The sequence below is a fragment of the Hibiscus syriacus genome, unplaced genomic scaffold, assembly GCF_006381635.1.
Source record: "Hibiscus syriacus cultivar Baekdansim isolate YM2019G1 unplaced genomic scaffold, ASM638163v2 tig00110118_pilon, whole genome shotgun sequence".
Classification (NCBI taxonomy): domain Eukaryota; kingdom Viridiplantae; phylum Streptophyta; class Magnoliopsida; order Malvales; family Malvaceae; genus Hibiscus; species Hibiscus syriacus.
Genome location: NW_024062595.1, coordinates 69490 through 96107, shown reverse-complemented (window position 1 = coordinate 96107; position 26618 = coordinate 69490). Strand labels below are relative to the sequence as shown.

The window sequence follows — 26618 nt, the reverse complement described above, 5'->3', positions numbered from 1 at the left end:
AAGAAAAGATTCATTTTTTATGTTTACATGACTTGGGTGAATTACGAGGACGAAATTCTTTTAAGGGGAAGAAAATTGTTACAACTCAAATTCAATTTAAAATAATAATTTATTTATTTAAAGGACCAAAGTGGATAATTATAAAGATTTATGGGTCAAGTTTAAATATATAGGAAGTCTCAAGGACAAGCCCCATAAATTGCCCAAAACTGAAGGAGAATGCCCCAGAATTATAGAGATTTCCCCCATCTAAAATCAAGCAAATTGAAAAACCTTTCATTTTCAGCCACCTTATTGCCCATTGCGTTACACCCCGTCTTCGGCCAGTGGTGTTGAACGCCACTACCTCAGTCAACTCCGGTGTTATCCTACAACCTTAACCTCGACCACGGATCATCTTAATAACTCACCGTTCGTCATAAAATTTGGGAAACCATTCGTCGCTTCTATCTATGATCTCTATCACCATTCAACGGTGAACTTCACCGCATCCACCAAGAGAAGCACCAAGATAACTTGATCAAAGCCCAAGGTCCCTCGCACCAAAAATTGACTCTGATTGTGGTGAAAAGCCTTCGAAACCCGCTGGAAACCCAAGTCGATCGCCGTATATTTCTTCATTTTTGACCGATTTTGACGTTAGGTTACCTTGCCGCCCTCACTTCTTTACTCCCCGCTGTCTTGCAAGTAAAACCCAACTGATGGGTGGTTCCACCGTTGCCGATTTCGTAGTATGTCACCAGGGTAAGCTTTCGATTGTTCTTTCAGTTATTTCAGCGTGGATTTGGCTTGTTATCTGGGTTGATTTGGGTTGCTTGTGGTGTAGTAATGTAAGTGGAGTGATCGGGCCGTTGAAACTGATCTTGTCACCGCCGTACGTGTCAACACGCGCCGACAGTGCGCGTGGGGCTTATATGTTCGTCTAGGATGCTTCTGGAAACAGTCTAAGTGGACCGAACTGACCCAACTCAGCATAAACTGGGTCTGTTTGACCCGACCCACTCTACTCAGACTGAGTCAACCCGTTAACTTTGCTCGTTAACTTTGACCGCTGACTTTGATCGAAAAGTAAAAAAATTGAAAAGTCATATTTTATGTTTTTCGACCTCTTGAGTCTGAATCTGAAGCCCGTTTCGCCAAATTCGCACTCGGTAAGCCGTGTTTCAGTGTTTTATCTTCGAAATCAATTTGGTTTTTCGATTAAGTTCAATTTCTGATGTAAATTCAATTGCTATATATCCGATAAATTGGTGGAGGTTGGATTCAAAGTTTGAGAGTGATCGAATAGAGTTTAAATGTTCGATCGATGGAGCATGGAAATCGAGGTAATACTTTACTACCTTTTGTATGCTTTTCGGAACTTGTTGATAATTGTTAAGTGCATCGATAAAATGATTAGTCATTTGGGTAAAATTAATTATTTTTGGACTCGAAAAATTTTGATAAAAAAATAGTAAATTGTATAAGACTCAGATGGCTCGCATGAGAAATTGGAAGATCAATCATAAATAATTATAAGTTCAGTGGTTTATTAATATATAAATTGACTTCAGGATCCGTAAATTTTGATTAATTTCTTTAAAGATTAAATATCAGTAATACTTGGAAAAGAAATTACTAAAATAGCCCTATGAAGTAAAATTACGAGAATGCCTTCATACTATAAAAAGACCAAGATTTTCCCTTGAAAGTGAAAAATAACCATGAAATGACATACTTGACCAATTACCAGAAAAACTATATATATTTGGATTGAGTAGATCTACCTAAATGTTCTGGAGCTGTGAAATAACTAAAACAACCTCCAATATTCAAAGGGCCAAAATATTCTTGAACCCAAAAAAGACCAAAATGCCTTGAACTCTAAATGACCAAGTAACCTCGAGTACGAATATAACCCAAATACCCTTATACCTATAAATAAGTGAATGCTATTGGATAATTCTAGAAACACAGAGAAAACCTAAATGTATCGTCCCTAAAGGTTATGGAGTACGAATCAAGTATGTTGGTCATCTTGGAGACTGTTGTAATATATAAATAAAAAATATCATCTGAATACGTATAGTTTCTCAAGATCTATTCAACGATGGTTCTGAAGATGATCAGTTCGGCTAATGATATAAGTATTAAAGTGTGAATATCCTTGAAGTGCATCGGTTTGGGTGGTTAGCATGTATCATAATGCTAGGATTTGTTCAATTTATGTTGATTTTATATACTGATAGACCGACATGAATCTTAATTATCATGAATCATCGTTTTACCCTTGTTAAAATAAATTACTAAGAATTTTCCAATAACCAAATGTAAAAAATATCCCTGATTTTCTGAATAATGGAATCACTCATATCATATTGAAAATCTTAAGTAACTTGGATGCAAAAGATTATGAGTACCTTCCTGATTGCTTAGTGTCTCCGAAAAATATTCAAATACTATATGATCTTGATAAATCACTTCATGAATGACTGATGACTCTGTTAGCTATCAAACCTCTTTTTATAAGGATATTGATTCTAAAATCCTATTAAATTACAGAAGTTTCATAATCTCCACTTGATAATTGCTAAATACCTCCAGAAAATAATTTGATCTTCTAGTGTGTTCCCTATGTACCACATGATTGTTTTATCTGTTTTGAGATGTGTTTCATCGAAACTTAGGATTTATTGATTTACTGGCTTATGAACCATGGCTACATGGTATGTGTTCTCTGATTACCGTTTTCACTAGAAAATATAATCATTCCTGATTTATGGATCATGAGATATACTGGTTACTTCTTGAACTGTTTTATTGGGACACTATCTGGGTAGGCTAGAGTATGGAGGTTCAGCTTTGATCAAGCTGGTTATTCCTTACGGACCTAAGGTAACCCTTGGGTAAGATCCGAGGCCCCGAGAAACTTTCTTGGGTAGGTTCTCAGGCTCCAAGGCACTCCTTTGGGTAAATCATGGGACTGCATATGGTGTATGAGTAGAGGGCAGTTATATGGTCTATTTCATTGTCACACTTACGAGATTTTACTGGATCACGATCCTGACATTACTATTTATTGTTAAATCTAATTTCTACAAGTTACTGTATGGATAGGATTCTGAAGTATGGAGGTTAAGCTCTGATCAAGCTGGTAAATCCTTACGGACCTAAGGAGACCCTTTGGGTGGCTAATTTGTTGTGTGTTTATGGTAAGTCCTTATGGTTGCAGTTATGGGGAACTGCGTAAAGGTGTTCGATTGGAGGGTTTTACTATGGTTTTAAAAATATGTTTTAAACTGCTATTGTTTTAAAAAGATTTGTACCTTTTCACTGGTTTTGGTTGGAACACACTAGACATCCCATTCCGATCTCCTGAACTTGGTCATCTAAATGTTTCTTTGAACTGAAATCTTCACATCTTTTAGTCGAAGAAATACCAGTGGTATCTCAGCTCATGCCAAAAACCTTTAGACTTCTAAATCGGTAAGGAAATTTTTATGCTTGCCTATTATTTGTATGGCCTTCAACATCACTTGGTAATTCTGTGTTATTGAGCTTCTCAAAGCTCACTCTTTTACTCACCATTTCAGGTTAAAAGAATCAAACCATTGAAGCTATCTACATCAGTAAAGGAGTTCCACCGGTGTTGCTTGCGGAGTACAGTCCATGTTATTAAGGTGCATGTAGGTTGTATTATGTTTTTATATCAGAGTCTAAAACTTGTATGATTTTAATTTTGTTTATAATATATGAATGATTTTATGAACTTGTATTATTTATAAATTGTTTTATGATTTTACACGTTTTAACAAAAATTTTAAATTTTCCTGAATTTTTATTGTGGGTCGCTCCGGTAGCCCTAATGTGACACCTTGGATCAGATCTATTCATCCACATCGGTCTGTGGGTGTTACAAATGACGTAACAAATGAAATGATAAATTAACTAAATTGATTTTTTTTTATTTTTTCAATGATCAAATTAATTTTTTAAACATTCAAGGGCTTATTTAATTTAGAAAAGTAAAAAATTATTTTAAAGATTAAATTAAAATTTTTAAAATTAAATAGAAACATAGAAGTTAAATTATAAAAAAATTGAGTATACATATTACAAATACTATAACTATTATTATAAAATTGAGTTTTTAATATATATAATAGATTATAAAATTATAACTTATAAAAATATTAAAAATATTTTTAAAAAGATATATATATATCATCAACACTCATACGAAATATTCTTATGGGATTAATTGATACTACAAAATTTAAATTGGTCGAGATTTACAAATTTTGAATTGGTCGAAACTTATTATGTTTTCTAATTATTTTTTATATTGAAACTTATCATATAATTATCTTTTAAATTAGTCTAAACTTATAAAAGGATAATTTAAAAACATGAAAAGTTTCACTAATAAAAAATTATAATGTTTTGATTAATTTAAAACTTTAATTCTCGATTAATTGGTAATAATACTTTGTATAAGTGTTGAATATATCCATATGTTAAATGTATATGTTATGTATAATATATACTTTTTTAATTTTTAATAATTTATTAGTAATTATTTTATAACCTGTTATATATATATATTCAAATTTAAAAAAAATATTGTAAATAATTTTAGTATTTTTAATATTTATTATGTTCAATGTTTTAGTAATTTAATTTTTTTAGTATTTTTATATTTAATTTTTTAATACTTGAATATTTTTTTATTTATAATTTAAAATATTTTTTATTTTTTAAAAATAAATAAGACCTTAAAATTTTAAGAAAAATCAAACAAAACTAAAAATTAATTTAGTCAATCTGTCATGTCATCTATCACGTCAACAGTCACCATAAACTCCCACGTTAACATCGTAATAGTCAACGACAGAAAAATATTTGGTCAAATGACAAGTTAAATTTATTTTATGAATTGGACATTTATGTTAAGAACATTTTTTGTGTGAAGTTTATAGACTTGAATACCTTTTATCAAAAAATATATAATCCATTTTACTTTCTTCTTACATGTCATATCGTATGCCCCTACCTAAATAAATATATAAGATTTTCACTTTTATTTTCAAATATTTTTACGAGTTACAAATTTTATATTTTATTTCCTTAATGTCTATTTTAATTGCTATTTTTTGTATTAATCAATATTTATGTATTACACCAAATTAATAAATTTAATAATGAATTTTTATAATTATCTTAATTTAATCAATTAATTAATTAAACGTTGTCAAATAATTAAATATATTTAAATACTACTTTATAATTATATGGGGTTAAATAAAAATTTAATAATTTGCCTTCGCATTTTAATCATTAAAATTACCAAATAAAAAAAGTTTTTAGAAAAAATAAAAATTAACCAAAAAAATTCCTATCTCCCTAACTGTAGTCGTCGTTGGAAGATTCTTTCGGTTTCAATAGCTTTTCTCCTCTGATTCCTTCAAGTCTCAGATCGTTTGATTCCTTCAAATCTCCTCTTCTTATCTTAGGTATTTTTAAACTAACTTCAATTCATATTAATTTTCTTTGGTTTTTTTGCTTGTTATTATGAACCTTTTACCGATCAATTCTTACTGTAGTTCGAACCCGAGCTTTTGTTTGATTCTCGAGAAAATTTAAATTATACGTGTGTTTTTTTCTGTTCTTTTTCTTTTGATATGAAAATTGGAGGGTTAGAAAATGGATTCCTAAATTAGAAGTTATCAAGCAAGCTGAAGATGGAGGGTTAGAAAATAGATTCCTAAATTAGAAATATTACGATAGGATTCAGTGAATATCTTTTTGTAGTTCCTATCCGGTATTATATCTTTCCCTAGAATTAGTTACTTTCTTAGCTTAAGAGTTTCCTAAGTTAAGGTTACAACTTGTATATAAATATGTAACAAATCTTACAAAATACATGAGTTTGACAGAGAATTACTCTACTTTTAACAATCTTCTTGTTAGATTTGAATGATTGCTGATAAAGTTTTATTTGAAGGTATGGTTGGGTTTCTGATGCTGAAGTTGAACCTTTGACATGAAAAGCACCTGTTTTCTCATCCCATCTTCCCAGTGTGTATAATGTGAATTTTGGAAGTAGGAAGTGTTGTGTTGTGGAAGAAGTACAAGTATCTGTCTCAGCTAACAGTGATCTATCTAAAAAACTTATACTTACAAGACTCGACCAATATTACAGAAAGAAAATAGCGCTCTTGAACCTCCTCTCACTATTTTTCCCAACGTGATGGGCAAATTCCTTACCACTGATCTTAAAGATAATCATGGGGGTTCATCTATTCCTGTAAAAAATTCTTCATCAAATAGAAGTGAGACTTGCAATACTACTATTACGAGATCGTTGGAAGATGGAGTAAGTGTTCATCCCCTTTTTCAAAGATTTCAAATATGTTTGAGAGTTTCAGCTGGCAATTATGATTTAAAACTTTCTAACTTGTTCTTTCTCAAAACCATGTTGTTTGTGCTTATCTAAATCTGGTAGCCTTAGTTTAGACTTATCAATCAATTTTATTCATTTTTTTGAGCTTCAAAAAATAATCGTCTTCAAATGACTGACTAGTTATCTGCTAGATCATGAGATCATCTCTTCTGAATTCTGCTATTAGGAGGACATAGTCCATATAAATTCTGTTATTAGGACTGATTACTTAGCTGCTAGACTTTGATAAGTGATGTAATCTATTGCTCGAACTTCTCCATTCTAGCAACATTACAGATTTCCTTTAATGCATAAGCAATGACTACGTTTTACATCGAAGATCTATTACTCATGCATAGTTTTCATGTTGATCCCTTTATATATATTCCTGACATTTTAGTTTCTTTTATTTTCTTAGAATGATCAGAGATTGAAAAATAGTAGTGCTGCATTACTTGTTGGAGAGTGGGCTGACAGTCTTACAAACATAAGTGTTGGAGATCTTCTTGCCGAAGTGCCTGATGACTTGGATGATAACTGTGTTGATCATGATGTGACAGAAAGCTTGCATTGTGTTCAGCATATTCTGTTCAGCTGTGATTCATTTGACACAGCTATTGCTGCTCATATATCTTCAATCCATTAGAAAAAGAAGGAGGTTTCATCATTAGCATCCCATGCATCTTCTATCTGGGATTCTGAAGAAACATGTGATGCCTTCTTGTTTCAAAAGAATCCTATTCCTCGTGCAGATGTTCCTAGGTTCTCTAATGTTACTTCGCAAGTAGTCTACAAACAGATTGCAGGACCAAACTTAGAGGAATCGGGCACCCTTACCAAGGTATGTCTTACTTCCTGTACTGGAAGTTTGATTGTCTAGGTGTCAGAATAGTCATCTGAAACCATATCTTACTGCTCTCATAGGAGTCACTGGATCCAAAGGAGCCAATTGAAAATTCTTCTTGTGAAACCTCCCGGAGAGTGTCCATCTGATCCACACACATGGATACCACCGAAAACAATTTCATTGGGCTGACTGACATTTATTGGGTATTACCTCTTCTGAGCCTTTCATTTTCATTGACCTACAAAACAAGTGTTTGCGAAGTTGTAAGTTCCTCATACACCTGACTGTCTTTCTTGTTCTCGGCATTGCAGCCTGACTCTTTAGGACAACTATATCTCGATATACCATCTTGTAAATACAATAGTGAAGATCTTTGGGTGATAGCCTTGGGTGTTTGAACCGTTTAATAACCAGTAGTCTGGATTCTTTTCAAAATTGCTTGTTTTTTTGGTTTGGACAAGAAAGAACCAGCATCAACAGTAGAAGCTCAAAATAGCATTTTGTCGAGAATATCTAAATTAAATATTAGGATTGTTAACTAGATATTTTATTCTTTTAGTTATTAGATAGGATCGGTTTTAATTAGATAGGATCAGTTTTAATTAGATAGAATCAGTTTTATTTTGTTGCTAATTTTATGCATCTTTTTATGTAAAGTTGTTACATTGTAAGCTCTATTTAAGTCGGCCATATTCGGCAGAAATAAATACGATTTATTCGGAACAAGTTTTTCCGACTTTATGGTATCAGGAGCCAAAAATGGCCAAACCCTACGATGATACCTCTGGTATCGACTCTATGAGTTCTACTCGCTCACCCTTAATCATCCTAAACACTGAATCCTTCCAAAACATATCCATCACTTCTCACAAGTTGAATGGAAATAATTTCTTACAGTGGTCACAATCTGTAAAACTATTTATTCGTGGCCGTGGAAAATTCGGCTATCTCTCAGGTACCACTACGAAACCTGTCGAATAAGTTGAAGAATCTGAAAGATGGGAGGCAGAAAACTCGATGATTATGTCTTGGGTCATAAATTCCATGGATCCGAGTGTAGGGAGAACTTATCTCTTCCTACCTACTACTCATGACATTTGGAATGCTGTGAACGAGACCTATTCTGATTTTGGGAACGCAGGACAATGGTTTGAGCTAAAAACTCGGTTATGGAGGCTAAAACAAGGAGAAAAAACTGTCACTCAATACTACACCGACCTCAAGACCTTGTGGCAAGAGGTTGACATGTTCAGCGACTACGAATGGAGCTGTGCTAAGGATATGGCTTTATTCCAGAAGATGGTGGAAAAAGAACGCGTCTTCGAATTCCTTGTCGGTCTTAACAAGGAATTGGATGAAGTAAGAGGGCGCATTCTTGGTCAATAACTACTACCAAGCACAAGAGAAGTCTTCTCCGAAGTCAGACGAGAGGAGAGTCGGCAGACAGTTATGCTTGGAGGCCACTCACCAAATCCCACCGAGTCTTCTGCCTTGTTCTCGGGTCAGCCACCACGTCGCAACCATCGTTGGAACGACAGAGATCGGCCAATCTGCGAGCACTTCAACAAGTCGGGACACACTAAAGCCAAGTGTTGGAAGCTACACGAGAAGCCAACCGAGAATTTTTCAGCCAATCGGAATTCTCGTAATGTAAAGGGATTCCATGCCTCATCTGAAGATGCTTCTGAAGAGCCAAAACCTGCCTCAGAACCGTCTGCCTTCAGCAAAGAACAACTAGAGCAATTGTATCAACTAATGAGTTCTCATTCCATATCCAACACTCCTAACCCATCATCTTATATTGCCTCTTCATCATTAGCCCAGAAAGGCACATATCCTACAGCTTTCATAGTCGGTTCTAAATCAAACCCTTGAATCATAGATTCAGGGTAACAGATCACATGACAGGTAGTTTCTCCTTATTCTCATCTTATTTTCCTTTATCCGATAACCTGAAAGTAAAAATTGCTGATGGTTCCCTAACCTATATAGCTGGAAAAGGCTCTATCATTATTTCTCCATCTCTCACATTACTAAATCTCCTACATGTCCCAAAGCTCTCTTTCAATCTCATCTCTGTTAATCGTATTATTCATGATTGCAAATGCATTGCTACAATAATATTTGCTGGATTTGAATTTCAGGACCCTTGTTCGGGGAAGATGATTGGCAATGCTAAGGAGGTTGATGGACTCTATCACTTGGTCACGGAAAATCCTTCAGATAAACAAGTTCAGAAACCAAGATGCTTTACTACCTTGTCTTGTGAGAATGAAATAATGTTGTGGCATTATAGGTTAGGTCATCCTAGTTTTAATTACTTGAAATATTTGTTTCCAAATCTTAAAAAAAAAGGCGGTTTTTCTTTTCAGTGTGAAGTTTGTGAATTGCAAAACATCATAGATCTGTTTATCCATCTTTAAAGTATATGCCATCAAAACCTTTTTCTCTTGTGCGTAGTGATATTTGGGGCCCTTCACAAGTAAAAACAACCTCAGGATTTAGATGGTTCATCATATTCATTGATGATCACACTAGAGTCACGTGGATTTATTTACTAAAAGAAAAATCCGAGGCAACAAGTGTTTTCAAAAAATTTCACCCACTGATCAATACTCAGTTTCAAGCAAATATTCAAGTTCTTAGAACCGATAATGGCCGAGAATATTTTAATGCAATCTTAGGTGATTTTTTGAAACAAAAAGGAATTATTCATCACAGTTCTTGCGTTGATACTCCCCAATAAAATGGAGTTGCTAAAAGAAAAAATAGACATTTATTAGAGGTGGCTAGGGCTTTACTGTTTGCTATGAATGTTCTAATCATTTTTGGAATGAAGCACTCTTAACAGCGTCTTATCTGATAAATCGAATGCCTACAAGAGTTCTTAATTATATCACTCCTTTGCAAGCTCTAAAGAATATGTTTCCTGAAAATAGATCTTTCACTGATTTAACACCTAAAATTTTTGGTTGCATTGCTTTTGTTCATATACATGGCCAAAATAGAGGAAAACTTGATCCCCGAGCACATAAATGCATATTTCTAGGTTTTTCACCAATACAAATAGGGTATAAATGCTTTGATCCTAAATCTGGGAAGTATTATGTGAGTATGGATGTTACGTTTTTTGAAAAATAACCTTTTTTTTACAAAAACTCTCTTATGGGGGAAAATGATTCTGAAATGAGTTTTTGGGAACAAACATCCTTGCCAAAAACGATTGTAAATAGCTCAGTGGAACTAATTCACATTTCTGTAACTAATCCTAGGATTTCACAATCTATAAATTCATAATCTCGTGAGACTCAGGTAGAAACCAACTTGGAACCACCTACTGAACTTTGTGTTTATTCTAGAAGGATGACTCGACCATGTAATGTTCCACCGACCCCCAAGGTATGCCAACCATCGGACTCGACTATGGTCCAAGGTACGACTTCTCTTTCTTCTTTAAATTTAGAGCCTTCTACAGAATTCTTTGAACCCATAGCCTTGCGTAAATGTGTCAGATCATGTACCACAAAACATCCAATATCCAATTTCGTGTCTTATCATAAACTCTCTCCAGATTTCAAAGCTTTTTCCACCAGGATTATGGATGATGAACTACCTAAGTTGATACATGAAGCTCTAGAGGTTCCGAGATGGAGGGAGACAGTTTTTGAGGAGTTAAAGGCCCTGAAGAAGAATGACACGTGGGATCTAACTCCTTTACCTGAGGGGAAATGATCTGTTGGCAGTAAGTGGGTGTTCACCATCAAATACCATACAGATGGCTCGGTCGAGAGATACAAAGCAAGACTCGTAGAACGAGGCTTCACTCAGACATACGGTCTTGACTACGAGGAAACCTTCGCTCCTGTGGCCAAACTAAACACCGTACGTGTCCTACTCTCACTAGCTGCCATTCTGGATTAGACTCTCAGACAGTTTGATGTGAAGAATGCGTTTCTAAACGATGAGCTAGAGGAAGAGGTGTTTATGGAAGTTCCTCTAGGCTTTGATGAATTGAAAAAGGATGTCAGAGTCTGGAAGTTAAAGAAATCCATTTATGGATTGAAACAATCTCCGAGAGCCTGGTTCGAGAGATTCACGAGAGCTGTGAAACAACATGGTTACACTCAGGCCCAGTTCGATCATACTATGTTCTACAAACACAATAATGGTAAAATTGCTATTTTAATTGTGTATGTAGATGACATTTTTATGAAAGGAGATGACACAGTAGAGTTGAAGTCGTTGAAGAACTTCTTATCCAACCAGTTTGAAGTCAATGATCTAGGACAACTCAAATATTTCCTTGGAATGGAGGTGGCTAGATCCTCAAAAGGTATAATTATCTCGCAAATGAAATATGTCCTCGATATCTTGAAAGAGAGTGGATTACTTGGATGTAAACCAGTGGTGACTCCTATTGATCCGAATCAAAAACTCGAAAAAGAAGATGGTGTTGAGTCTGTGGACAAGAATAGGTATAAGAAACTGGTGGGGAAATTGATTTATTTGGCTCATACGAGACCAGATATTGCATTTGTTGTGAGCTTGGTTAGTCAGTTTATGTAGTGTCCCTCATAAAAACACTCCAAGGCTGTTTACCGGATTCTTTATTACTTGAGAAAGGGAGTTCGGGTAAAGGAATCATGTTTTCGAAGAATGGAAGTCGAAGAGTGGAGATCTTCACTGATGCTGATTGGGGCGGAAGTTCTACAGACAGAAGATCTACCACCGGTTATTGCTCCTTTGTCTGGGGCAACTTACTTACTTGGAGGAGCAAGAAGCAACCAGTTGTCTCTAGAAGCAGTGCGAAGGCCGAATTCAGAGCCATGGCGCAAGGAGTATGAGAGCTGTTATGGCTTAGGAGAATCTTGGAGGAGCTGAAGGTTGAATGAGATAAACCAATGAAGTTGTATTACGACAACAAATCGGCAATTAGTATTGCTCAGAATCCTGTACAGCATGACAGGACCAAACATGTCGAAATAGATCGACATTTCATCAAGGAGAGGCTGGAAAATGGCGATATCTGCATACCGTTTGTTCCATCATCAGAGCAGCTCGCCGATGTTCTCACAAAGGGACTGTTTACTACGATGTTCGAAGGATTTCTGTCCAAGCTGGGAATGATCAATATCTATTCTCCAGCTAGAGGGGGTGTCGAGAATATCTAAATTAAATATTAGGATTGTTAACTAGATATTTTATTCTGTTAGTTATTAGATAGGATCAGTTTTAATTAGATATGATCAGTTTTAATTAGATAGAATCAGTTTTTATTCTGTTAGTTATTATATAGGATCAGTTTTAATTAGATAGAATCAATTTTATTCTGTTATTAATTTTATGCATCTTTTTATGTAAAGTTGTTACATTATAAACTATATTTAAGTCAGCCATATTCGGCAAAATAAATACGATTTATTCGGAACAAGTTTTTCCGACTTTATATTTTATCAGCCTTTAAAGTCGGTAGTGAAAACTAAAATCTTAATCGAGTTCAGATTCCCGGTGAATGATAATGAGAGTAGAAGGTGTGTTCTATGAGACTCTCGAGGGTGTGACTAACAAATTTGTTTAACCTGAAAGAGTTAAAGAGAGGCTGGTGCAAGCCTTTTCAAAATGTACAAAGCACTTCACTTCCTACACGTGTTTATATATCTTTTTATGTACTTGTTTATATCTTTCTTCTTTCAAATATTGAGCTTGATCCATTTTATTAGTGGAAATGAGTTTAGTATGAATACCTATTGTTGTATTTGGTCAGTCAACGCAAGTGACATTTGTGTGTGTATGTGTATGTATATAGTGTGGATTTTAGAGTAGACACACTAGTTTATAGTGTCTAGTAGTTTTGATTGAGGTGGTGTCACGAGAGAATCGGACTAGAGATGGCCACAAGTAGGATAGGTTGAACTTTTGGCTATCCAGATTCCGACATGAGAAACAGAACTAACTCTCAATCTAAATGAAAATAAAACTAAATGATAGTACTATATAAAAAAATAGTTGAGTAATCAAAACAAAATAAAAACAAAAGTTGGATACTAAATATGTAATTTATCAAAAACTTAATATACAACAATTTATTCGGGACAAAAGGGAGATTTTACTCAAAATACCCTAAAATTCATTGAATACCAAAACAATACTCTTTTTTCAATATTTACCGATCTAACACCCTTATGTATTACGTGACAATATGATGTGTTTTACAGAACGCAATATGTATAGGTGGCATCCCACTTAACAAAGATGAATTTTGCAAGAAGCACCTTATGCTAATGTGGCAAAAGCGCTTTCTACATAACACACCTCTATTTTTATTTTTTTAAAACAATTTACAAAATATATCATTAAATATAACATAAATATTAATATAAAAATTAATATAAAAATAAATTTTAACATAAAATATAACATCTAATTATAACATAAAAAATTAATTTGAATATAATATTAAATGCTCGAACTTTAATTCAACTATAATTTTAAATATCTTAAATTAATATAAAAATTAAGAATATAAAATAAGTTAAACTAATAATGTCTTCTTTGTCAATGTTCCACACGACAATGGTTGTTTATTTCGAGCATGATTTATTCGTCTATGTTTTTCTTCATCTTTATTCCTATCATCTTCATCGATAGTTTCATCTTGTTAGGTCAAAGTTGATGTCGATGTCGAAAGACCTTTATGGAATAACAAATGCCAAGGTGTATGATCAATAATCCCATTACTCACTGAGAATTGTGAGAATCGTGAAAAGAGTGACAACAACAAATAGATTGCATGCGATGATCATGTTGGAGGAGCACCACTCGTTAGATACGATGCATGTGAAGCAAACATCGGGTCTACAGGTGTATAATATCCTCTGGGGGCTCGATATATAACTTGAAGGGCTCGACATGTAAACTAGGAGGCTTGATATATTAACCCGGTAGGGTTAACATGTAACTCGATGAGCTCTACATGTATATAGATGGGCTCGACATGTTCCTTATTGTTCCTCACTGGACTATACTCTCTTATTTTCCTCTTCCAACTTTCAATTTGCTTATTGATCTTACAGATTGAATCATTCTACCCACTCCCCGTTTTCTCTCAAATGTCTAGATAATAATATGCTAATTTTTAATATAAAATAATTAAAAATATTAAATAAAAATAGAAGGTGGTTGGATGCCACTGCAGGCCACCGTTGACCACCGTAGATGGTGGTCGTTCGGTCTCAAATTTCATGGGTCTTTTCGCCTCGACACTTTGAGTCTGAATCCGACCTTCATTTTGTCAGAACCTGCTTCGAAGTCAATGAATTTGAGATTGAAAGTGAGGAAGTCGAAACATTTAATTATACTCACGGGTTTTGGGACATTTTTTGGTGAAACAAACATCAGATTAAGACTCATGGCGTTGAGATAAATCGACCCATGAAATTTGAGACCGAATGACCACCCTCAACGAAGGTGGATGGTGGCCGGAATGGAAATGACGTGGTGGTCAACGGAGAGAAATGAAGAAGAGAAGGAAAATAGGCTAAATTACACAATCCATGTAAACTTTACTCTATCTCCTATTTTACTCACCATACTTTCAATATAAGATTCAAAATAACATTGTTTTGGCGTATATTTGAGTTTCTCAAAATGACATCGTTTTGATGCATGTGTCATGTCATAACGTTGTTAACTATTTAACAACAAAGTGAGCAAAATGATTCAATCTTTTGAGTTTAGTGAGCAAATTGAAAGTTGAGTGAGGAAAATAGAAAAGAGAGTAAAGTTTATCGAGGAACAATGTAATTTACCCTTTTTAATGTGATTTTTAAGTAAAATTATCGGATAAAAGTAAGGATAGGCATGGGTCGGGTTTTTGGTCCACCCGACCCGAGAACAAGGAGTCTTCCACCCAAGACCCGACCCGACCAAAACAAGTTTTCACCCGACCCAAACCTGACCCGATATATAAATTAAAAATCTGACCCGAAATAATAAAAAATATTTTTATTCAATAAAAATAGTGACTTAATTGAAAAAAATAATATATAGAGGAGTATTATTGTAATTATTCCTAAATATATAAAGTAAAAACATTTTTTTGGTCGGTCGGATATTTTTCATCCTAAATCGAACCCAACCCGACCCGAACATCACATTAAAAAAACATGACCCTAACCCGATTTTTTTTTTTAAAATCTAACTCAATCGAATCGAAATCCGTCTGGTTCAGTTTTATGCTCATTCCTAGATAGAAGTGCATTACGTGTCAAAGTGGCCGCATTTTCTCGATTCCAAACGCGCCTTTTTCACATCTAACGCCTATTACAGCCGTCAATAAAATTACTATGTAGCCACCTAAGACAAATGTAAAACATAATAATAAAAAATCTTTTAGTGGGTCACACCCACACAGTCAAAGAATCCCCGGACATGACAGAAACTTTACATTACCGCTTAGAGTTTAATTTTGACTTCAGTCCCTATATTATATTAATTTTTTGTACTTAATCAAGTTTCTTTAATTTAATGTAATTTTATATTTTAATTTTATAATTATTACCGAGAATAATTTTAAACTTATAAAATTGATTAATTTTATTAATTTAAATTTTAAAACAGTCTTAAGAATTTATATATATGTTTGCTATTGATTGTATAAGATTTATTGCATTTTACATTATTTTAATTATATGGCTGAAAAATGACTAATGCTATTATTAATTTGAACTTTCCTATAATATTATATAATTTTAAAACTGAATTATGTAAACTAGAGCGGAGAGATTAAAAAATAAAATAATCTTAAACATCAAAATAATAGAGGAACTATAATCAATATTAAATCAAATAAGTACGGGAAGTAGGGATGGCAAACGGCGGGTCGGATGCGAATACTCCCTCTTCCATCCCATACTCACCTAATATTTTTCAATCTACTACCCGCCCACCACCCATGATGAGTACAAATTTTCAAATCTACACCGCTCACGCGGGTACATTTTCAAATCCATCCCCACACCCACTACCCACTAGCCACATACCCATTTAGACCGCCTAGCAACAAACTAATGGGATGTTGAAGTTGGTTCCCAGACAGTTTGTGATAGGGTAACAGCGCATGCTTCAATTTGTTAGAAGAGTAGCTCTACGAATGTTATGGAGGCAGATTGTAGGAGTATGTAGTCCAAGAGCTGAATTGTTGTGTTGCTTTCGATGTTAATGCTAATAGTGCGCCTAATATGAGTTTTGAGGGGTTAAAGAACATAGAAACTGCTGCTTTTGATGTTAATGCTTATAGTACGGTTAATTTGTATTTGGATGGGCATCATGAGCTAAAGAACATGGAAAGTGACGTGGTTAGTGAGATTATGAGTTTAATCAAAGAGCCGAATATTTCCCTAATTAAAGACCAGATTAAAGACTAAATATCCTTAATATTTGGATAAATTATATGTTATATATTATACAATATTAAAATTTATAAATTAGTCTTTAAAATTACACTTAAATTCATAATAATCGAAAATTTAATAGATATTTAGCTGGGTAGGCAGATGTGGGCGGGCGGATGCGGGGTGAGTAGTATCTCAAACTCATTACCCGCCCGCCACCCACGACAGGTACCACTTTATAAATCCACATCCGCCCACTACCCGCTAAAATTATACCCATCCCCGCTCCAATTGAAACGAATACGGTGCGGAATCTATGAAACTGTACCCGTTTGCCATCCTAACCGGAAAAAAAAAAGAATTTTAGTAAAATAAAATCCGTTTCGATTCCGTTTGATATATAAATGATGTTTACTAAACACTCGCTTCTTGGCGGTTTGAGCTTTACACTGCCGAACATTCGCTTAATTTTTTTATTTTTACTTAACACACTCTCTATGGCGATCTCGATTCTCTAAGGTTAGATCTTATTTCTCTCTCTTTTAATTTAGATTGTATATTTGTTTTAATAGAAATCAGATCTTTATTTTTATTTTTTTAAAGGTTTTGTTTTGAGCTGGAATTTAAGTAGATCGGAGAGTGATAAGTAGTTTGCGTTTATTTTACGGATGAATGAGGTATATTCAGGAGCTTTTTGTTATGTTTCTTCAGTTAGAGCTTGTGATTTTAGTGTCTGTTTGGAGAATACGCCAGGAAAAGGAAAACGGAAGAAAATTGTTAGATTTTTTGCCTCGTCGATTTGAAGTGGATAAGCTTCTTCAATTTGATTTTTGTGTTCCTTCTTTTTCTTTGGCGAGATCAGAAAAAGAAAAAAATTAGCTGAACTAAGCAGCCAGCCACAGCAGGTTCACTTTTCTGTAAATATATATTTATACTTCTCTAAGAATTGCTCAGTATAAAATTGCAAAATTAATTATTTAATATAAAGTTCTATTTCTGTTCATGTAACATTTTTTTGTAAATGTTAAATCACTAGTTGAAATTCGTAGACTTGGTTTTTATCATTTCCATCTTTTTGTTTAAAATGTAAACCCCTTTCTTATCATCTTGTATTTTTGGTTGAAAATTCTCGTATGGATCCATGCTTGAAAAACTTTAGGCGAATTCTTATACTCTAAATGGGGTTTGATTCTCCTTCAAAATAAAAGAAATAAATTGAGGTTTGATTCTCCTTTATTGATTGCTTTATAGGTTTATCCTATCATTTCGTTTGGCTTTTAAAAAGTACAATGCGATATAAGCTTATGGTATTATAAGGGTAAATGGCTAAGGTAAAATGTGAGGAAAAGGAGCAAGAAATTCAATAATGATGAAATAATAGAATATGTAAAAGAACTTCTATGTTTTTTTCATTGTGCTGAAGGCAAATTTTGAAACACCCCCCCTAACCAAAGAGAGGGGGAGAGAGAGAGGAAGACAAATACATTTTTCTTTAATTGAGCTTATTTCTGGTAAATTTGTAACATGCTTTGCATTGTCTTATTGATTTACCATTGGTCTTTTGGAGAGTGATAAATTTAATGAAGGCGACAATAGAAGTTCAATTTGGACCTAGCAACTTTGAAGACGGCACAATTACATGATACAGGGAAAATAATTAAAGTACGAGATGACAAAAACAAAGAACATGACATGAATACATGACCATGTATATATATATATATATATCATGAATTATTAACTTATCAAAATTTATCAATCTTCTATACTGATGATCACACCCCAAAATGTTTATTTATTTATTTAAAATTCCTTCCTCTAGGTTAGTTAGTGGAAAGGCCAATGTTTGTTTGCCTGGATTTGTTAATTTAACCATTTTCTGATGTCCTGAAGACAGTAATTTTATCAATTTCTTTCCAATTAATTGTAGGGAGAAACTGGAAGCATGAATGCAGCTCTAGAATAATTAAGGTTATAAAATGAGAATGGATAGGAAACCGCATTTGACAAAGAAGCCCGCTGATGTTAAATGTCAAAGGGTAAGAAACTGTTATTTAATTTTTATTTATTTATTTTTTCTCTGTGTGGATGTTCTGTTCTCTTCAATATTTGAGTCTTATGTGTACCATGACTTGCTTATCCTAAGGTTTTGCAACCAGCAGAGCAACACAATGCTCATATATAGTTTATTTAATTATGAAATTTGGTCTAATAAATTTTGGGAGTGACTGTCGGCCTGAGATACCTTTTTAAAATGAAAATTCAATGTTCAATTAATCGGTCATTCTTTTTATGTTTCTTTGTTATGCCTTCCTTTTGTTTTTGATGCTTAGTCACCTTTATGGTCTTGAACCTTCGGCCCATTCCTTCACATCTTTTTACTTATGACATTCTCCTTGAATAAGCTTGCAAATTTGATAAATTCTACATTGCTGCCTCGCCCTCCTTTTACTTTTGTTCTCTGTATATAGGTAGATGACTCCATAGTCTCTGGCTTGGAAGATGAAGCAACTGACGTTGAGCATTTACTTGTGGAACCTCAAAGTGAGCATATTTCAGTAGATGGAGTCTTATGTTTTGGGAAGGAGAGTATAGAGAAGCATTTGAAAATGGAGGACTTCTCTTGTGCTTTTGATTATGGCTGGAAAATTGGTTGTGGTAATACTCTAATAGTTTTTCACTGCCTTTTCTGTTGATTCTCTCAATTAGAAATACAAAGAAATGATCTTTCAAGCATTTTTAGTTTGTGAATGGTAGCATGCAGAGCATCTAGAGTGTTTGATAAGTACTCTTTGAGAGGGTTCAGTCTCATCCCTTCAAAAACAAAGTGTGGGCTATTTCTAGGGCAGGAAAAATTAAAACAGTATAGAAGCAAAAAAATATGCATTCTAAGTGCATGGACTTTCTAACATTCTTCTGTAGAATGATTTGAGCATAATTTTGCTCTGCCCTTAATATTGCACTCGCACAAGTGACATCTATTGTGCTTCAAACAGGTTAAAATAAGTGTTTATGGGGGAATGAGCTTTTTACCACTAAATGGATTGAACTAACTAATCCTGCTTAATGTCTGTTTTATCTGTTTTCTCCATTAGTTAGTGTGCATAACTCAAAAGTGATCAGTAATGTCTGCTTAATGTCTTTGACTAAATGGTCTAAAATTTGATTTCAAGTAATGAACTGTTTTAATCTTCTCAAGACATGCAAAATAGTCACAAGAATGAGACAATGCAATAATAGAAACTAACACTAACTTTACAACTCTCCTTGTTGAGTATCATTCATGTCCATTGTATTTTGCCACGAACTCCAACCTTTACAACTCTTTTGGTGGAACAAAAAATGCTTTTGTTCAGCTTTTAATTTATAATTTCCGTAGTTATTCTTCTGATGCTGTTATATCTTTTGTGCTTGATAAGGTGGGTTAGATTCTATCTATGGTGAAGGAGGAGATGATATGAAGCTTGAAGTATGTATTGCTTATTCTTGAGGCTTTATTTTCTTTGAATTTTTCTTCTTATCCTTTATATGTTCTTGCTCTTTCCTTCCTTTTTATTCATATATTTATAGTTTTCGTTCTGAATATGGTTTACTATATGCAAACGTGCATAGGCGATTTACTTATCTGATAAAATGCTGCTTTAGTAGGTTCTTGACGGATTGCTGGATGAAGTTGATGAAGTGGATGATATACATGCAGCACATGATCTCTCCAGTGCATGTGAAGATTTTCTTTTGGGTGAGTCTTGTTGTCTTAATTGTCTCCAGGTGTCTGCTATAACATATGATGCTTATATATTATGTTCCTTCCTCTCTCACTTTTTTCTTTTGTCCAGATATTGAATTCCCAGAAACGTTTTCCGAATTGGATCATATTTCTCATGAAGTATCAAATTTGCATAATTCAAGTTCAGAAAGTCATTCACCTGGATTTAGCGTTAGTAACAGTGTTGGTGGCATATCAGAATCATCATTTGTAACTGCTCAAGAATCCAACTACAAGAACAGTGTGCTTGGGAAGATGGTCAATTGTGATTTACATCATACCTTTGGGAGCAAATGCAGTTGTCCTGATCCAGTTATGGAAACTGGACGACATAGTAAAGAACATGATCAAGATTTTGTCGAGTCTGATGATGAAAAACCTTTAGTGAGTTTTATATTGTCTAACAAGAAGGTAAAAAGCTCTGTTGAAGTACCAAAAGGCGACACTCATCTCAGACAGAAGATACTACGGAAGCCTACAAGGAGGTATATTGAAGAGTTCTCTAGAAATTCTGCGACTGGAAAGAAGTGCCTTAAAGTCGAACCACAAAAAGAATTTCCTCAAGTTCCAGAATCCCAGCCATGGAGAGGACGTCCCACGAAAACTGTGCCAAAACTGGTACTCTTCAGTCGCTTGTTTATGTTTTTAGTGATCACGTTCTTTTATTTAGATATTGGCCATGATTGCTGTATGATTGCCATGAAAACCAAAAAAACTCATGCATAATGAGGGAAAAAATATTGATAAATTGTTGTTGCAGATTGGTGATGTTTCACACAGTACATACAAAAATATTCGGGGTAAGGAAATGGTTTTTCATAATCCTCTCTTCCCAGTGGCAACACGTATGTGTTTACAACGTAGGTTTATTTTGCTGTATTTTAGTACAGAAATGTACCAACTCAAGTGCGACTGTGCGAGTTTTTCTATATAGTTGAAGTATCTTTGGAGGACATATTTCCATATCCCTTGAGTAACACAAATGTCAGCAGTCGTACGCTTTATGGAACTTCTGTATGGATTATATTACAATATTGTGTTTTCTTCTATAAAAACTTTGAACAGAATAGAAGCCAAGTGACCATGAAAGATGTGATACTTTTGATCACACTTGCATGAGGTGATAGCATTCTTGTTCTTCGATTTTCGTTTTTGCATGTTGTCTATGCAGCAGTGAACCTTACAACTTTGTTAAGCATGATAAAAGATCATTTTTCGTGTTTTCTTGGCAGGAGTTTGAATCTGATTGTGAGCTTTCAGCTTCTGAACCTGATGACGAACGTAAGAGGACCAAAAGATCCAAAATGGTTTGTGATAGGAGGAAGAATCAAAGGATGTGGACCCTGGCTGAGGTGATTAAGTTGGTTGATGGAATTGCTCAGTATGGTGTTGGAAGATGGACTGATATAAAAAAGCTTCTATTTGCATCATCTTCTCACCGAACACCTGTTGATCTGAGGGTACCTCACTGCTTTGTCCAATTACACATGGTTTCCTCATGTTATAAAACTTGAACTATTTTTAAATATGGATCTTTCTCTGCAGGACAAATGGCGAAACCTTCTAAGATCTAGCTCTGCACTTGAACAAAACATGCGAGAGGTTAGCTTTCTTCTTTTCTATTTCCTTCTCATTCTTTATGTGCACCTTGAAATGCAAATTATTGTTTCAAGTTGCATGTACGAAATCGAGACTCCCCTTTCTGACAAAAACGTCAACGCCAATAGGAAAAATATTTCCTTGACAATCATACCTTGTTCACGAGAGTGATTTAGTCTCTTTTTTTTTTCTTTCTAAATATGTCTGTTACAGGATGAGGCTAATGCGAAGCATAATGTTCGTATGCTACCAAAGACGGTGGTATGCCGTATCCGTGAATTGGCAACCATTCATCCATATCCAAAGGTTTGCAACTCGAACCTTTCATCTGTTGATAACGACCTTTCATCCAAACAACTGACAACAGGAGGCGCTCCGGTTAGCTCTCACAGAAGAAATTTACGCAGGAAGAAGTGTAATTGATGTGCAGTGAAGCAAAGCTGCAATTCAAGTTTAGTTGTAAAGAAGCCGTCTGTTCTCACAACAGTGCCTTTAACACCCATCTTAATCTGCACATATAAATGTTGTCAGATCATTAGGAATTATGTGGTAAATGCTGCAACAAGTGAAAAGAACTAATCTTGCAATTTCATAGCCAGTGATAGGGGCAAACTGATATTTTGAGCAGCTTGTTTTGTGCAGTTTCAGCATTGAAAACCAGGCAATATAATTATGGAACTTGTTTCCTTTACGGGATATTTGCTTCTCATTGGATACGAAATGCGTCTAAACAATCGGTTTTAAACTTATTTCTTAAAGTTTTTTTTTATTAAGATGGCTATAGTGCATGTTTGATTTTCTCATATGGAAGAGAAAATCAATTATAGGAAAACAGTAATTACAAATAATTGCATTGTAATTTTTTTAATATTCTGGAATGTAATTCTTTTAATAATTTGGAATGATTATAAGAAAATATCTATCTAGAATTTTTAATTTATTAAAATATATATTTTTTACACGTAACTCTCGGAACTTGGAAGACAATTTTTCTTTTTATCCTCAATGATTAATATTTATTATCACTTAATATGAACATAAAAACCCAATAGCTCCTTTTAAGTTGCAAGCAATAAATAAAGACATACGGCTTGAGGAACGTTAAAGCCAAGCAAACACAAATCTAAGTCTATATCCGCCATGACTTCCTTCATCACCGTTGTCAGGAGAATTGTTACCCCAATCATCGTACCTTTGTCTTGGAATGTTGTGGTGGTTGTCTAAGCTGTCTTCTACTGCGTTCTTCCTTCCTTGAACCACATTTCTGTTGTCAACGACATGGTCTCGTTGATGCTCATATATTCCGGCCACCATGGCTCTCCTCAGCCCTCCTGCCATGCAACTACAACTCAGCAACATTGTTACTATAAACAGCACCAGAAGCTTCATGCTGGTTAATGCACATGCAAAAGAATGTAGATAAGAGGATTGTTTGTCCCAGTGAGTTTTGAGTGCATTTTATAGAGATATCATCCAATGTTGAAATGAGTGTGTTTTAGAAAATATACACCACGGATGGGGCCTCCACCATCATTATTGCGCCCTACCAGTATGTCCTTGATATTAAAACAGTGTCAAGTATTTTGATATTTATTTATACCTAATTAAGTTTTGGGAACCAGTGTGAATGATAGTTGAGACACAAGTTCTGGGTGTATTAAGCAGCCTTAACAGGGAAGATCCACCATTAAGTGGGAGCATAATTAGTCAATGATTCATAATTGTTTGCTTTCATCATTGATTTGCTTACTTGAAAATATCACACATAAACTCCATCCCTGGCCAATGGTACTTTCCAGAATCTGAAGGTAATTTCAAACTTGTGAAATGCAAATATTTTATTTTCTAACTCAAATCCACTCTAATTTAATTATAAAAATGATTGGTTCAAGCTGATTTTATTTGAATTATTATTAATTGAATCTAGAGTAATTTGAATTATTATAAATGATAAAAATTTAAAATGATTCAAATCAATAATGAGTTAATCTAAAGAAATTAAAACCGAAACCACTCGATAAAAACACTTGTACCCAAACACGAAACTAAAATTATCTAAAAATTCTATAACTTGATCAAGGTACCAACTCAACTTGTCCAAATGAGATAGTCTTAAAAAAATACATAGCAGAGAAAACAATGTAAATATGGTTGAGCCAACTCCCCTTGGAGTTTTGGTGGGGGAAGGAAGCATGTGAATAATTTAGAACACCCAGAAGGTTCCATTTCAGAGCAAGAGAGAGGAGATTGCAGGTGTAAGGCAGATTTGAAGGCAAAGCCGTTTGAATACAAGTGTCATTCCACTACCATCTAAAACAAGCACCCACTTTCAACTCTGAACAAAAATCTTGCTGCCAAACTATGCTTCCACAGCCACTTGATTATGCCATATGGCATTACAAGAGTGTTGGTAAGAGAATTAGAGTTGTCGCGGTTTTTAATGGTTCATTCTTTTTTATTTAAATGGAGAATTACAAACCGAAGGAGAAAAGGAAAATAGAGACATCAACATAGTGTTCTATTTTCTGCAACCTTCCATGATAATTTTTAAATGTTTTTTATTTAATTTTAAGTATGCAATATATTATAATTATTTTTCTTATATATATATTCATATTAATTTATAATATTATTTTTGTCATATTTAATTAATGTATATTTATAAATAAATTAATTTCATATATAGTATATAAGATTTATCGTATATTTGACCTCATATCATAGTTTAATTAAACACAATGCTTGTTTAGTTTAAAATTTAAAATATTGAAAAATAATATCTTAAAATCTTAAAAGTCATATTTTGATAACTTAAAATTGAATAATATCTTAATAAGCGACATCTTAAATTTATTGAAAAAAATCATTTATTTAATTGTATTAAAGATTTTGTCATATGTCAATGGAGACTCTTGGTATGTTGACTCAGGAGCAACTCATCATGTTACTCTTGATGAATGGACTCCATATACTATAGTGAGTCTAATAACTTGATTGTTGGTAACGGTAGGAAGGTTATATCGACAAAATTGATATTTAATGTATTTTTGTTAAAAAAAGTGTTATTGAATATGTCGTAATGATTTTCGTCCGGGAACAAATTTTTACTTGGCGGGAAAAATAAAATGAATAAATAAATGATTTTGATTAAAAAATATTTTGGGAGTCGTCATTGACCTTTTTGGGTTAGGTAGGTCAAATAGCTAAAAATAATCTTTTAAAATAGTTTTGAAGAAAACACAATTTAAAAGATAAACTGGTCTGCGTATAACCAAATTTTTTTAATAAAAAAGGATTCGTGGTCGGTTACGTTTAGGGAAGGATTAGCACCCCTATAACGCCCAAAATTAGTACCCTATTATTGGAAATTTAAAAATTCAAAAATATATTTAATTCATAATCCTGTTATTTCAAATTTATTAGTATAATTTTAAGAAAAAATATATTAATTTTTATAATTTTTATAATTTTATAAATAAGATATTTATTTACTTAGAAATATTATAAAATGACTTCTAGGTACTTTAAGACATCCCATTTCTTAATATTAAAAAATAAATAAATATTAATAAAACATTTCTCTAAAAATAATTAAAATAAATTAATATATAATTTATAAAAATAGGATATTTATTTATTTAAGAATATCAGAAAAGGATTTCTAGTTGCTTTAAGACAACCCTTTTCTTTAATATTAATAAATAAATAAATAAATATTAAAATATGATTATTTTTGTCTAAAAGTAATCCCTCCCCAAAACGGCGTCGTTTGGGGAGGGTTTTAAATACCCTTTTAACCGGCCCTTTGGGGCTAAATTTTCATTTTCTTCTTTTTCTATTCTCTCTTTAGGAGAGAGACTCTCTCGTCTCTCTCTAAGTTTACCTCGCCGGAGGGAAACCGATCCCGGCCGACCACTTTACTCCGACACCAACAACCACTGCCAGCCACCACTTACGGTGGTCGAAAATTATAATATTGATCCAAATCAAGCCTCTTCCGACACTAATGCCGAATCCGGCCTCCCTTTGTCCTAAAAATCCCCCAAACCCTGTAGATCTAGGTTTTATTTACCTTCGATATTTATCTCCAGTGACATTTGGGTTCTCCGAGGGCGACCAAGGTGTCAGGGGTAAGGCTTCTATACCTTTTCTTATTTCTTTCCTTTCTGTTTGCTGTTGTGGTTGCTCTGTTTACTATGGTTCCTCATTCTTTCTCTTGGTTGTTGGTCTCGTTTGGCTTGTTGTCGCCTCTGTCTTGCTCTCGTTCATACTCTATGTCCTTTTTCTTTGCAGGATTCAGTGGCTTTTATAGCCACCACCGAGGCTCTCATCAGACCGGGGAATAAGGCTCATCTTGGTGAGTCACCATAGCTATGGTGGTGGCTCATCTTGGTGAGTCACCATAGCTATGGTGGTGACTCACCATAGGGATGGTCGTGGGTTGCCATATGGTGTTCTGAAGTCTTCCAAGAGGTGTCGTGGCAGCAGTAGCGTCGGCAGCAGTTGGTTGGACCATCTGGCTTGGGAGGCATCGGCAGAGGCGGTTGCTGGGAGCTCTTGGAGGCGATGGCTGGGAATGATACAAACCCTGTA

At 34.1% G+C, this 26618-nt stretch overlaps 1 protein-coding gene and 1 pseudogene across 2 annotated transcripts; both read left to right on the top strand.

Moving 5' to 3' along the window:
• The first annotated feature begins 701 nt into the window (after positions 1–701).
• On the top strand, positions 702–8654 carry LOC120215439 (annotated as a pseudogene).
• Positions 8655–17106: 8452 nt separating this feature from the next.
• Positions 17107–22681, top strand: LOC120215424. Of its 2 annotated transcripts, XM_039213117.1 has the most exons (9): positions 17107–17179; positions 18591–18699; positions 19132–19318; positions 20080–20129; positions 20309–20399; positions 20497–21044; positions 21659–21886; positions 21972–22028; positions 22239–22681. In XM_039213117.1, the coding sequence occupies exons 2-9, from the start codon at positions 18640–18642 to the stop codon at positions 22446–22448; spliced, it is 1431 nt and encodes a 476-aa protein (XP_039069048.1). In that variant the 5' UTR covers positions 17107–17179; positions 18591–18639; the 3' UTR covers positions 22449–22681. The 2 variants fall into 2 exon arrangements, with proteins under 2 accessions (XP_039069048.1, XP_039069049.1); XM_039213118.1 differs by lacking the exons at positions 17107–17179; positions 18591–18699 and adding an exon at positions 17297–17337.
• Positions 22682–26618: the final 3937 nt, after the last annotated feature.